The 14904-nt window shown below is 32.9% G+C and overlaps 1 protein-coding gene across 1 annotated transcript; it reads left to right on the top strand.

Annotated features, from left to right (window-relative positions):
* The first annotated feature begins 2630 nt into the window (after positions 1-2630).
* On the top strand, positions 2631-13762 carry LOC148621847 (prolactin-releasing peptide receptor-like). The gene is made up of 3 exons (XM_088574015.1): positions 2631-2739; positions 3771-4969; positions 13435-13762. Exons 2-3 carry the CDS (start codon positions 3806-3808, stop codon positions 13516-13518), a joined length of 1248 nt encoding a protein of 415 aa, XP_088430141.1. The 5' UTR covers positions 2631-2739; positions 3771-3805; the 3' UTR covers positions 13519-13762.
* Positions 13763-14904: the final 1142 nt, after the last annotated feature.

The raw sequence follows: 14904 nt of genomic DNA, 5'->3' as shown, positions 1-14904 counted from the left end.
TCGACTGAGAAACAATATTATTTATATATGAAAAATATCACTCGAACGTGATGCCGTTTTTTTTTATCAAGTAGCCATATTTTTTAAAAGATATGATACTTCATTTTTAATAGCTTCAATCAGTTTGTCATGTTCCCATGACTTTTAATATTATGTAATCAAAATTGTCACTTCGACCCAACTTGTCAGAACGTGTCAACTTTCCCCAACGCCCAAAAAGCGCTATCTGAAAAGAAAAAAAAACATTAATTGCCTGAACAGATCTGCTCCTGAAGAGTTGGAAAAAATGAAAAGTTTATTGCAACACAGTCTCGTAGATTTACGCAACGTAATATTTTTTACAGCCTGAGTTTGCTTAGTCACGGTATATAAAAGTAATATGAAATTACTCTCTCCTGTGTTAATACTGCTTAAAGTTAAATTTTGTAGGTGTTTAACCATGCCTTTGTAATGACTGCTTGGTTAGCCCCGTACCAGTTTTCTTCTATTTAGTGGATTCAATATTATTCGAATATAGACCCGTCTTCATCAATGAATGATAATATTTCTACACTCAAGAGATTGTAAAATATTACTTTTATGATAGAGAGTGGAGAAATTGGTTAAATCAAGAATATGCTGAATGAGAATCGGTTCACGCATGAAATCTGTAAAACTGTAAAAAAAAACTTGGAATTGTAAAATGGCGGGACATTTGATCACCACGCATTGGTTAAAATGTCACCTGTAATTTTAATCACAGAATTTCAATGGTGATTTGATTTTTGAAACAGCCAAATGTCTTCATCCAGAATAACAGTAGAATGGTAATTTATTGTAGCATGTTAGAGTGCAAGTGATTAATGACTAGTGGGAAAAGACACAGATGGCATGACTATTTTTAAAGACATAGGATAGCTACAAGTGTGGGAAATAGCGCATATGTTTTACAACATAACGTAAAACTTTTCAATAAAATACTTTTTAAAAGGTTTTAAGTAACATATATTATCTGTGTGCACCACTAGGAGAGTATCCTTAGCTGATATGGAAATTGTTCTGTAGCATGCATTGGCTAAGTTAAGATGGTTGTAACCTCTTGTTTTTAGCTTATGACAGGAAAATGGCATCATTAGCCATACTAAGATTCTGAGATTCTCTGCCATTATACCAAAGGATGTAAAGATAATGGGTCGAGACTTTTCAACAACATGAAAGCAACAATCATTTAAGACAATTTTCAACTTTTATCGTTCAAAATTGTACCATTAATTCTTCGGGGAAATGATAATGAGAAACTTAACGAAACAAAGCTCTATTCAACAAGGAATGCTTGCAGATGCACCGGGTGCCGCTGGGTGCTTCTTTAAATGACTTACAAAGACTGATACTACAGAAGTAAATTGAATTCTACATTGATTTTGAAGAAAACATCTTTGTACCCTTCAGTTATTTTGTTCTTTTTTTCTCTCCGAAGAAATCAAAACGAATAGATAATGTAAATATATTCTAAACACATATTTGTAACGTATATGCGTTATTTCTATCCTTTGTTATTGTAATATATTTACTATTATGATGAAAATCTTCTATTTCGAAAGAAACAGAAAACTAATCAATCAGGTACAATGTCGTCCACCAAAATTTTAAATGATGTATCACTTTATTGTGATTAACAAAAGCAGGTGTAATTATAAGGGTAACAATGTTTACAAGTTATAGTTTAGATATGTTGACCTGCCTTTCTAGACACAATTTTGCCCATGCGATTTCCAACGATCTAAAAAGAAGAAAAAATAAGATACGTCTGTCGACATGGTATAACTGAAAAATAATGACGATAGTCATTGATCCTTTGAAGTGATAAATCTACAAATACATTATCACCAAAAAGCTTTAAACGGTGCACATTGTCCTTTAACTTCAACAAGTTTTTCTTCTTATAATGGTTAATCTTATAACCACGAAATATCTATGAAAGTACAATACAAACTGAATACGATTTCATATCACATTTCATATCCTCTTTATAATATGATTTGCAACACAACTTCCACGAAAATATTAATTGCTGAACTAACAAATTGCATTTTGATGATGAAATAATTTTGCAGTTCTTTTTCCGTTTCCATTTTTTTTTTGTTTCATTTCATTGTTTTTTTTTCTTTTTTTTTTTGGGGGGGGGGGATTATTTCATTTTTTTGACGATGCATTATGGAAAAAAAAACAAAACAAGGATCACTTAAGTTTCTCTAAAACTGACAAGTTAAACTTTTTGTCTCATAATATTTAGCTCTCTGCAAAAATAGTATTACAATGCAAAGGAGATAGCGAAAGAGACAGTTGGGGAACTTAACATACAATGAAAAAGCGCACTACCCTTTTTATATTTATTAATATATGATAAAAAATTAATGAAACTTGAGAGTTTTAATAGAACGATACCTCTCAGTTGGGCGTATATTCAATAGTAATTTTTAACGTCAGTCTTTTATAGTTAAAACAACCTGTCTGATAACCATGGAGACGCGAATATATATAGATGCCTTGAGAACGCCCATGCACATCCATAAAGCGCCATCAGCTCAGATTATATTTGATAATAACAACTGAATCAGCTGCTGTCATTAATCAATAGAACCAATGGCGTATTAGAGTTGTGTTTGTCACAATCATCACAAATCTCAGAACATATACTCAGGATATTATGTGGTAATCATACATAACTACTGCTGAGGTAATGCAGAGGATATCATCAAGGTAGGTTATCATTAATATTAACACAACAAAACCGAAACAATAATATAGACTTGTTTTTCCGTATCAATGATTTTAAAATAATTATTTTATATATCTGGTTTGTGAATGACTTTTCATATTTTTTTTAATTACCTGACTTTACCAAATTGAATGAAAATAACAATATTTATTATAATATAACGTCCAAAGAATATAATTCTGGCTATAGAATGGGAATTATATGACAAACAAGACGAAATAGTCATTTGCAAAAATGAAGTTATAATCATAAGTGTAGGAAAAATTATATGTATTATGTAATTTGCGAACCACGCATAGGAATAATAAATGCATATAAGGTAACCATAAATAAAAAAATAAAACGATATGTATAACCGTCTTATGAAAAGTTGGATATCCGGGAAATGTCTTCACATTTCTTATACATGCGTAAAATATTTTTTCATTCGCATATTACATCAGAATTCATTCTTTGGTGTATCATTTAAAACATCTCTCTTTCCAAAAAAAATAAAGTTTGAAGAAAATGTATACCGACCGATAATAAGCGTTATGTATTCGTAATTCAATTCAAGGAAAGGAAATCATTAATTACTAATATTTAATGTACAATCATATTTTACACGTATACATATGCACTTAGCACTTTTACTGTGATTTCTTCTTTCTTAAAAAACCCTACCATTTCATAACATCGAAACTATACAACCGATTAAAAGAAATTAAATCACATCATTCCCAATTGGGATCCATTTAATGAGTACATTCCGGTGTTACTTGATGTTTTCAGACTGCTTTGGTATTTCCATTTCAATTGTATCAATGATTATATATTATAATAAACATTTTATGTGTTTGTAATAATAGAAATATATCATACGGTAATTGTTTGTCTTCAGTTCAATTCAGTTTATTACGTTGTTTTTAATGTTCAAATAACGGAACACGTATTTTTTAATGTTTCTGAAACATTTTACCTCCAGATAATACATATTTCATCAGTTGACATTGGATGTATGTTTCTGTTTCAGATTTGAAATGTAAGGTGATTGACAGAAGACATAGGATGGCGCTCGTTGACAGTGCACAAGACACTTACATAGAACTGATATTCAAGTTTTTCAAGGACACGAATGAAACAGATCATGTTGACTTTCAGAAGCCACATGTGCGACCTTCTCTACGGTATGTGTATCCGATGTTTATGTTTCTTCATGCTTTGATTGGTATCGCCGGTTTTATCGGTAATGTTGGTATCTTGTTTATAATTGGAAAACACCGACTGTACAGAGACCAAACGTATTTTTACTTTGGGAACATAGCCTTTGCTGATATCATTAAATGTGTTATAGTTTTACCTATAACACTGGCCAATTTACTGGTCCATAACTGGATTTTTGGTAGTTTTCTATGTTTCTTTCTTCCGATGATCCAATGTTTTCCGATTCACGCCTCCATGTTATCTTATTTGATGATCGCAATTGATAGATACAGGTTTATTGTTACGCCATTCAAGACTAGAACTCCTGCTGGACTATGTATAATAGGGGTTTGGGTTGCTGCTGTTTGTGTTGTTTTGCCGTACGCTGTATACATCAAATTCATTGACCTAGGGGCTATTTTAGGACACAGATTTGAAGGTGTTGGGATTTGTTACGTAAATCAGGAACGCAATATTGAAGAATACATCCGGGCGATGTTTGTGACATTGTACGCAGTGCCCTTAGCTTTAATGGGCTACCTTTGCGTGAAGGTCTCGGCTGAACTTAAGATATTAGAGAATCGTCCGATATACAGTGTTCATTACACTACAAACACAAGCGTCTCGCGGGTATCTTGGTCTGAAAAGAACGACAACTCGAGGCGTGAATCTTCTACTGAAAGTAATGACAACAAATCAAAGCATGGGGATTCTGAAAACAGTAATCAAGATTGTGATGATGATATTGATGTCTACAAAGAAAGGAGAACACAGAGTTACATTATTACTATGGTTACTTTATTCGCCATGTTATGGTGTCCACTGAACATTCTTATCCTTGTCCAATACTTTGTCCATGAGAATGGAGATAATACAGGCCATTTTGACATCACATACATTACGTTCACATGGTTTGGATTCCTTTCAACATGTACTAACCCTGTACTTTATGCCTCTTGGCAAATGTCCGATACAACAAAGGACCGGTTGAAGGGATACTTTCGATTTAGCGCTAAAAGAAAGTCAAAGGTAAGTATTCATTTTTTTTTAAAATCCCTTTTCTTTTTCGCCCCGTGCAGGTCCGGGTGTCAAAAGAATAGGCCTGCAGCAGCGCTAAGCTTGCCGTAAAAGGCGACTAAATAGTGCTCAGAAACCTAGCTGGGGACTAGGCGCTCTGCCCACAGAGCAACTGGGATGTGTGCCCCAGGTGATGGAGTGGGGGTACTCCTGGCGTGCTACATGCTGGGGATGTCAGGCTACAAAACGGAAAACCTGACCGCGAACCATAGTGATGCGCCGTGTTGGGAAAGATCCCACGTTGCTCGCACGTTAAAGAACCATGCTGTGGTATTCGATAGGAGTAGGAACCTTTGCGCTCCACCACAGGAGGCTAAATTGCCCGACCCTACCCATCCCTCCCTTTTATCTTGTGGCAATCATAATTTGTCGACCCTATTATCTTTGTGTCCCATCCCTTTTTTCATTTCATTATCATTTCATGTTTATTTTATCATCCCTCTCATGTTCATCGCCTTAATATAACTGAAATATTGCTGCTCGGGCGTTAAACCCCAACAATCAATCAATCATTGTGCTATTTTCTTATTTTACATCACTTTAGAAGGACAGTCGTTTCCTTTCCAAATCTGAAATGGTACAAATAATGTATGTTCTTTTTCTCCAACAGAAATTTTAAATTCTTTTGCATGACAAAACTGGATAGAGAAATGTCTAAATTTTGTTAAATTTAAGCTGCTTTGACAAAAACCAAATTGACTGTAAGCTTCTATTAATATTCCCCATGACATATTCTTCAGTGGTATTGTTCAGATTGATAATGAATTGAATGTTTTACATTTTTCCTCAACAATTTACAAGATGTGACATCGAAGACAAAGTTAAAAGTTGATACAATTCTAGTGTTCAGAAATCAGTGTTTTTTTTCATTTACGAATGTATTTTATTGATAAGACTATTTTGTCCAATTCGTATAATGATAATTGGAAGATAAAACATCAAGTGAATTAGGACGAACTAATATGTTGCCAATGGCGATAACAGTCAAGGATGTAACGAGACTAATTCAGACGGTCATTTCTACAGTAATACTAATGGATTTTCTTTCAATTATAAAAGCGAAACATATTGAAGTTTACGAGAAGTATATATTGGAAACGAAAGGATTCCGTTGTAAGATAAATGAATGTTAAATGACAATTCTCACTAGATTTGTTTTGGCATAAGTTATCTTTAATATTTTTCAAAGATAATTTAACTGTCAACTGATTATACGAATGAACTACAGTTCTTAAAAGAATGTCATAAAATACTATAGTAGCGCACTACATAGTGTAAAAATATGTTTATTAAGCTTACTGAAATTTGATCATTCTTGTCCCTTTATTGACTTGAAATTTGTACTTGAGCATTGAGTGTGTCGTGGATATAACAATCTAAAATTTATTCCGTATTTAATTGAGTAATACTCACTAATTTACTATACTATACAAGAAACCATTCAGACAGTAGCTTCAAACGATACATGTTTGTTGCAAAATGTTCTTAACGAAAGGTAATAGCAACATTCATTCTTAAAAGGTTAACCACGAACCATCATATTACACAGGGAAGAACATTTATTTCTAAATAAGTTTTTATGATCTATTATACTTTCAAACCTAACTAAAACAACTTTTATTCGAATCAATTCTAAAGTATGTGAACGGATTTGTTTACAAAAAAAACTTAATTCATTATACTTCACTTGTATTTTATTACATAAAATGAAATCAAACCTACATCACAATTTTTTCTCACTTCTAATATAAAATATGTTAATAATGTGTGCAAGTCTCAATGCGGCTTTTTCCCATATTTTCGCGTTTTCCTCATTTTTCTTCTTTCTACAAAAGTTTTATGGCCGTCATCATTAACTCGTGGATCGTTACAGTGTGTCCATCTGCGCCATGAAAACTGATTTGTTCAACGTGTCGTAGTTTTCCTTTCCTCTTTCGTCTACCCCGGACCTGACTTTTTATGAGCAACTCGGCGGTTGTTTCTAGAAAAGCAGAGGACGCTTACCCTACCGGTGCACCTGGTCCATGCTCCCAGTTTTTAGTGGAGTCCGAGTTGCTCATTTGCTTTTGTTACTTTGTATGTATGATTTTAGTTATTCTATGTTCTTTGTTGTGCGAGTCTGTTTTCTATGTATGGTCTTTGTCCCTGGATTACATTCTTTTGATTACCACTATAACCTTGGTTCCCTTGATTACTCCTTCATAAGACTAGTACTAGTGTTTATTAGTAAGTTATTCGAAAGATCCACCAATAAATTGTGTGATACTTGTTCAGGGTGATAAAAAATTGTCAAGTAGATTTACTATTTCGCATGCTAATTAGAACCTCTTGTTGTTATTTATTATTTTACGCTATATATCGCGGTATTTGGTTCTGTGTCTGATGACTGTAAATCTGAAGAGCCATGACATCCCCTTTCTCATCCGGTAAACATCGTTTTCATCACCCGCAGAAACAAAAGGAATTTGCCAACATTCCGAGTTTTTGTTCATAGATAGGTACTGAAGAGTTCATGTTCTAATTAAGTCATTTACCACTAAACCATTAGCTCTAACACACAAAGTTTTAATAATTCGAACTGTCATTTGAAAACAAATGAGACACAAATGGCTATCAAAAATAAAAAATGAAGGAAGGAGTGAATCACCAAAATATGATCACGACTGCCGAAGAACGCCTAGTTTTAACGAGTTAAATAGTACTGCGCTCTTGGCATGAGTAATCATATGTTGGTGATTCATGATAAACAATTAATTATCCTATTCATTATATAGATTGCCTCAATTTTGTCTCGCTATTTTCAACATCAAATTCAAATTTTGTAAATGGCGGATTGATATCAAGTTATGACGTTTTGGCGGGAGAAAGTATAAAAGTGAAATTACTGAATTTATTTCACAGTATGAAATATCGAAATATATTTTACTGGGAACATTCGATAAATCACTGCTATTTATATAATAATAAGCTGAAAATTAGTTAAATGGTTTGAAATATCCATACAGATTAGTTTTTTATCTACTTCATCAATGGAAAAAGCGCATCTTTAAGTCGCTCGACTCTGTCCGCCCGTTTATCTGTAATGTTAAGTTTGTTTGTTTGTTGGGGTTTAACGCCCGAGCAGCAATATTTCAGCTATATTCAGGCGATGAACATGAAGAGGATGATTAAATGAACATGAAATGATGATGAAATGAAAAATGAGATGGGACACAAGGACAATGGGGTCGAGAAATTTTGATCGCCACTGGAAATAGGGTGAGGTGGGTAGGGTCGGGCAATTTAGCCTCCTGTGACGGAGCCCTATGGTTCCTACTCCGGGAGAATACCACAGTAGGGGTTTTTAACGTGCGAGGAACGTGGCATCTTTCCCAACACGGTGCACCGCTATGCTTCGCGGTCAGATTTTCCATATTATAGCCTGACAACCCAAGCATGTAACACGCCATGGGTTCTCCATTCCACCGCCTGGGGTACACAACCCAATTGCTCTGTGGGCAGATCGCCCTAGCCCCCGGCTAGGGTTCTGAGCACTATTTAGCCGCCTTTTACGGCAAGCTTAGTGCTGCTGCAGGCCTATTCTTTTGACATCCGGACCTGCACTTGGCTCTGTAATGTTAAGAGGGTACTTAATAATGCAAGTATCAAATCAATATATTTCAAACGCTTGCACAGCGTTTATACCTATATTGGAAATGTGCATGCATTAATTCATTCTTTCCTACATCTAAATTATTTTGTTTACTATGTTCTCACCAATAGGAAGGAGGGGAATACGATTTACGTTTCAAAATACCTAAGCATCGGAGAACAGTTCAGACATCAGAACGGTACACGCAGAAATTAAAGACGATCAACACAAACAGTGTAGACGACAGAAAAAAAATTCAATTCACGCTGAAAAAAAAAACTCATCACTCAAAAACTAATACACTTGTAATTTAAATCTACACAAAAGATACAGAGTATGATATGATGTGCCCAAGAAGGGTAGGTATTCCCACTCCGTCAACGACGACATTCTTAACATTGCATGTTAGTAAAATCCCTTAAGCGGGTAATACCTGATTTCTTTTTTAAAGGGCTGAATATATCCCTACTTTAGGAGCTTATTTGACAAAATAATCGCTCTAATGAATAAAAAAAGTAAGCAAAACAGATATGCAGTTTTTTAAAAATTGCTGACAGGACTTTCATTCCTCTTTCACATAAAGAAATAATCAAGGGAACCAAGGTTATTGCGGTAATCAAAAGAATGTAATCCAGGGACAAAGACCAGACATGGAAAACAGACATACATAAAAAAAACATGAAGTAACTAAAATCATTCATACAAAGTAAAAAAAAAAAGCAAATAAGCAAATCGGGCTCCACTAAAAACTGGGAGCATGGACCAGGTGTACCGGTAGGATAAGCGTCTTCTGCTTTTATAGAAACACCCGCAGAGTTGCTCATTAAAAGGCAAGTCCGGTTTAGACAAACGAGGAAATGTGGATTCGATTGGCATTATAATATGCTACCATACAAAATATTGATTGCGTATTCAACTATCCGGAGTAACGTTCACAAGTAAATGATGTCCATTTTGTATATACAAGAAATAAAGTGTTATGTTTATTACTTTTATTCGGTTGTAACAGGAGGGTCGGGCGGCTATGTTACCTTCCCCTCGCAAGGATGCCATGAGATACCAACTAAGTAATACCAAGCAAAACCTTTTTTCATATTCTTGGGCTCGTTAGAACGAACATAAAGTCCAATTTTATGGCGAAGCGGCAACCAACTTACCAATCATTATCGTGGAGGTGGAATGACGTATCTTAAATTTTACATTTAAAATTAAATAAGAAGGTATTTACACAGCCTTTATGCTGACTCCCTCTTTTAGGAAGCCTTTTGAATCAACCACTGTTCCAATACAAAATCGGCTGCATTAATCTGACTTGGACTGACCTCGCTCTTACAAATGATACCAGAATGTAAATACAATTTTAACGTATGCACCGCATCATGGAGCCAAATATATAAATATCAACGAATTCCACAGCCAAAGATGAAATACTAAATTCGTTCCCAATGGTAGATTTACACCCAGTGCAAAATGTTTGAAAATCTATTAAAATCACAAGTTCATCTTTGGTCTTTTTGTCCGTTAGACATTGCAAAGAAATGTTAAACCAGTTAAGGATATTTTCATTACTTTGTGGTATATTTATTTTAAGATAATCTCAATACTAGGCCACATTTCAATTATAAAACTATTAGCTTAATATCATCAGATGTTATTCTTATACACAGGAATGGAAAGTGGCATGATGAGACAGAAAGATTGCATGTTAAATTCATTGAATGTAATTTGTTGAATTCATCTACTGTTTTATGAGTATTCATTCTTCATAGAGAATGTAGTTTTTTTTTGGTAAATAATAACAATCTAATTTGATTTGTAATAAGCCTTCTGATTGGTTATTTCTCGTCTCGGCAGTATAGGTTAATTTCCGGAAACTAACTTGGTACTGTGATTTCCTAAACTAAATAAGGTTTTGAGGATTGAATGAACCTTAAGTTTGACAGGAATCGAAATTAAAAATTAAAAAGATTGTTTTAGTTTTCGGGGAAGTTATGCATGCATAACCAACTTTTGGGGAGTTTACGCGAAAAAAATAAAACAATACTTAAATAAGAATTAAGAAATGTAATTTTCATACCTATGGGTAAATGAATAGAGTTGAATAATTTGTAACTTCATGCTTTACAACCGCATATACACATTTATTATGTTTTGCTTCATTGGCCAATTTCCGGTTGATGAAGTCCTAAAGACTCTTTATATTTTTAAATAGTACAGGTGTTTCCACAAAGAAACGTTAAAGATTTCGGAACCCGACGACGAAGCCAAAACAGTTCTATTGAAATTGGCAATCTCGTGATAATGTTGGCTGTTTGGCTGTTTGAGTGAACATACATATGATTGAATATAAATAATGTTATGTTGTCTACCCCCACATTAGCAGTTCCCGTATATGCACGTTGTAAGCAGTGTTGTCTACAGTATACAGACTTTTTATTCGTGAGACACATTTTTATGTGCTTTCGTTTGTGATGGTCGCGGGTAGTATACACTATAAATTATATCCCAGAAGTTGTCCGATTTATATGCATGTACTTCCAACTTTGACTAGTATACGTGAAGGTGTCACCCATTTGATAAAAGTTGCATAAGTTAAAATAATGACATTGTAAGTTCGTTGTAATTTCAGTAGTTGGATGGATTTTTAGACATAAAAATATATGAATATAAAATGTAAATATGAGAACTAAAATAGGTAGTAAACACTTCGACAAACATTTTTACTTTTCAATTTGATTCGTTTATTATCTTATCTCTTCGCCACACTTAGTACGTCGTCGTGAAATTTCATAACGCATAAAAGACGAAATTCATTTCAGCGTCAATAAAATAAAATTTAAATCAATAAGTTAATGAAAATTGTCTACGTTGAATTAACATTCTAATCCTGGTCCTCTAGCTTTTATCCATTTATCAGAAGATCGGGCAGTCAATGCCACACCTTAAAAGGACATTATTATTCTTCTATATGGTGTAGTTTCTTGCCTTTGTCATGTTTTTTGCTAACATAGCAAGATGTTTGTACCTGTAAAAGGACCTTTACAGGTTATTTCCTTAGAAAGTATTGATTATTGAAATAAATCTTTGTTGAATTATACCTTTCTAATTTAAATGTGAAATATTAGAACACGCAAAACAGAAAACAACTATAATGTTAATGAATGTACTGGTTGCATTCGTGATTTATTGCAAACGGAAAACTTAAAACATAATTTGCACGATACTCGCGAAGATTTAATATAAGATATTGACTCTTTCGTTAATAAAAAAAATTAATACATTGTAACCAGCTTTGACTTTATCAGAAAAGAAACAAAAGAATTCAAAGTATTGAAACCTCCTATGAAAAAACATTTTACATCTGTTATTCACAACAACTGTGGGCATAGGCATTATAAACATATCAACAATTAAAATGGATTTTTCTACCTTAAATAGTAGCACATATAACATTTAATCCCACTAATTCGTTTGATTCGATGTCATGTGGAATTCACAATGATGTTAGAGAGAACAGAATTTTTTTTATCTGTATCAAAACTGAATAACTCATACGATAAGTGCAAAGTTCCATAAAAAATCAACTAAATTACAAAATATACTAATCACATATATTTCAAAATATATAGGAAGATCTAAATCCAAAAATTAATTGTATACAGAAAGTATTCAAAACCGAAACTATCGAAATATGGAGACAAATCAATATTCCAGAGTAATACAAAGAATCATGAATTACGAATTAATGTTTGCTTTGTTTTCATGTTTTTAGTGATTTCTATGTAGTATATTTCATTCTTACCATTTCAGTAACAACAAATTTACATTCATATCTCTAATATAAGATGACTATTTTTGATATGTATAAAAAAACAACAACAAAACTTGGCATGTGCCCTTCTTCAATGACATCCTACTAATATGAAGTGCTTAAAAACGACTAGAAAAGCATTTCAAAGACTAAGCAAAGACTAAACATGTACATTTTATGGAGAAATTGTCTCTAAGACAGTAAATGAAAATAGTTCATTTTGATTGCTAAGACAGATAATAAGTTTCAAAATAATAAGCCCTCAATTGTATGTATCTTTGTAAGCATTTTTTTACGTAGCCGACCAATTATGCTATATTGCGTTTTTTATGTTAAAGAAGAATGCTTTTTGTATCTTCTTTTTCATATCTCTCATATACATAAAAATCGTATATTAATTATAGTTTACATGAGTGACTGTCTGTATACAAAGTTAAAGTAGAGTAAAAGCTTCAGTAAATAGCAAGAGACACCTGGCGTTTTCATTTTGTATCAATTTTGGTTTAAGGAGCTAGACCTAGGGTAAGGGACACAACTCTTACAAATCATTGGAACGTTTGTAAAATCTCATGTAAGCATCAAAGTAACTTGGAGTGATTTCATTCTTTTCAAATGAAAGCTTGATAGGCTTTCGTGAAATTGAATATGATACAAACATATCACAGATTTCAAGAGTTATATCTGTTACCCTAGGTCTACCTCCTTAAATCATATAAGAACTTGCAGAGGAAAAACAACGGTATTGATTTTGTACAGCGATGAGGAAATATACAGTACCTTGTGTGGATTTACGTTTGTTGACCTTTGGTCTAGTCATATTCATGGCCTAAAAATCAAAAGAAATAATGAATGATTTACTGTTTAAGTGAGATAAAAATTTACTTGTATGTGGAAGTCTCTTATCTACATGTCTATGTTTATTATTAGTGATTGACGCATTTATTTATTTTCATTACAAATATGTGTCTTTTTCAGCATAAACATCGACAGCAGCAAAATGGAATAGACACGTATGCCTTTGACCATCGCCTAAATCGGCAGAGGAATGACAGCGTTTAGAATGAAGTCCTCTTTATAGACGTTGAATGATTCCCTGAATCGACTCTAAATGATTTTACTAGCTTTTGATAATTATATATGGCTATTCATAACATAAATGATGTAAGCAAATTTCATTTTTTGAACACATTTCAACCCAAAATTTCCATTCAAATTTTGCATATATGTATATTACAAAATTGAAATATACCACAACTGTCAAGTAAAAATGTAGAATTACAAAACAAAACTTAGGGACAAAAAAGTCTTAAGAAACAACATGAAAAAATAAACTCGTTCATGGTAAGAAATATTCAGAATTGTTTTTATTTTTTAAAATCAATAAATTTAGATATATACCCTATCAGCAAGGAATGGGTATTTTTTAATTTTTTTTTTTTTTTTTTTTTTTTTTTTTTGATAAAGGTATCCTCAGGAAAATTTTTTTTATAAATATCCATAGTAATTTTTGATAAAAGATGGGATTAATGTAAATGCGGTGGGAAGTTGATATCTTATTTCTAAATTTGTCATTGACATTTGTTGTTCTCCTATCAAATTTGTATATACTCGGGAAATTTGTTATTGTCTTTGAAATTAGACCATACAGTAAACTATTACTGTTGGTAGAATTAATCAAGGTGCAGTGTGATGAAAACAGCTTATTTGCCTACACCAGATGCGAATAATTTCATTTAATTTTCTCTTTTTTTTATACCTGCGTCACCAGATGTAAAAACAGGTCATGTAGCCACTCGGTTAAGTCTGTCCATCCGTCACGGTAAACTTCATATTTCATGTTTTCTATAAATCAAAATGTATTGAACCATTATTTATTTTTCTTACGATTTTGGCATGTTTAAGTCAATCACTGATGGTCAACTTTGTGTTGTTGGTAGTAATTTTTTTCACAGTACTATTAAAACTTCATACAGTGTTTACATACGTATTGGATATGTACACCACATTTTTAGTGGTAAATTTGATAAATGACTTCTTTTATTTCAAGCCTATTTTCGTCTCTATGTAATGTAGGCGGTGAAGTATTTAACCAATATTATCATTTTTAATAATTTAATCTGATATGTAACAAGCTTTCTGATTAGTTTATTCTATTTGAGCAACACAGGTCATTTTGTATAACATGGCTTGGTTATATGACGTCAATTGGTCCGCACTAAGCAATTCAAATAATTCCAAACTTAATAACATTTAGATAACGGCATAATTCTTAAATATGTGGACTTTCATACATTAAAAATCAAGTTTTAAGGAATGTTTCAAATTTTTGCATAAGTTTACTCAATAACCTGGTTTTGGCCAATTTACCCTTTTTATAAAACGCTTCGGGGTTCACAAGTGTACACTACCGCAAACCAGACTATTTCGTATAAAATGTTCAAAAAT

This window comes from Perna viridis, chromosome 3, assembly GCF_037379345.1.
Source record: "Perna viridis isolate PV_CMFRI_1.1 ecotype Kerala chromosome 3, ASM3737934v1, whole genome shotgun sequence".
Classification (NCBI taxonomy): domain Eukaryota; kingdom Metazoa; phylum Mollusca; class Bivalvia; order Mytilida; family Mytilidae; genus Perna; species Perna viridis.
This window is presented reverse-complemented; position numbering and strand designations above follow the sequence as displayed.

Excerpts from the sequence above, each read along its gene's own strand:
- LOC148621847 (XM_088574015.1), top strand. The coding sequence starts at position 3,806 with ATGGCGCTCGTTGACAGTGCACAAGACACTTACATAGAACTGATATTC. Across the intron at positions 4,970-13,434 it reads GCGCTAAAAGAAAGTCAAAG|CATAAACATCGACAGCAGCA; the intron begins GTAAGTATTCAT and ends TGTCTTTTTCAG.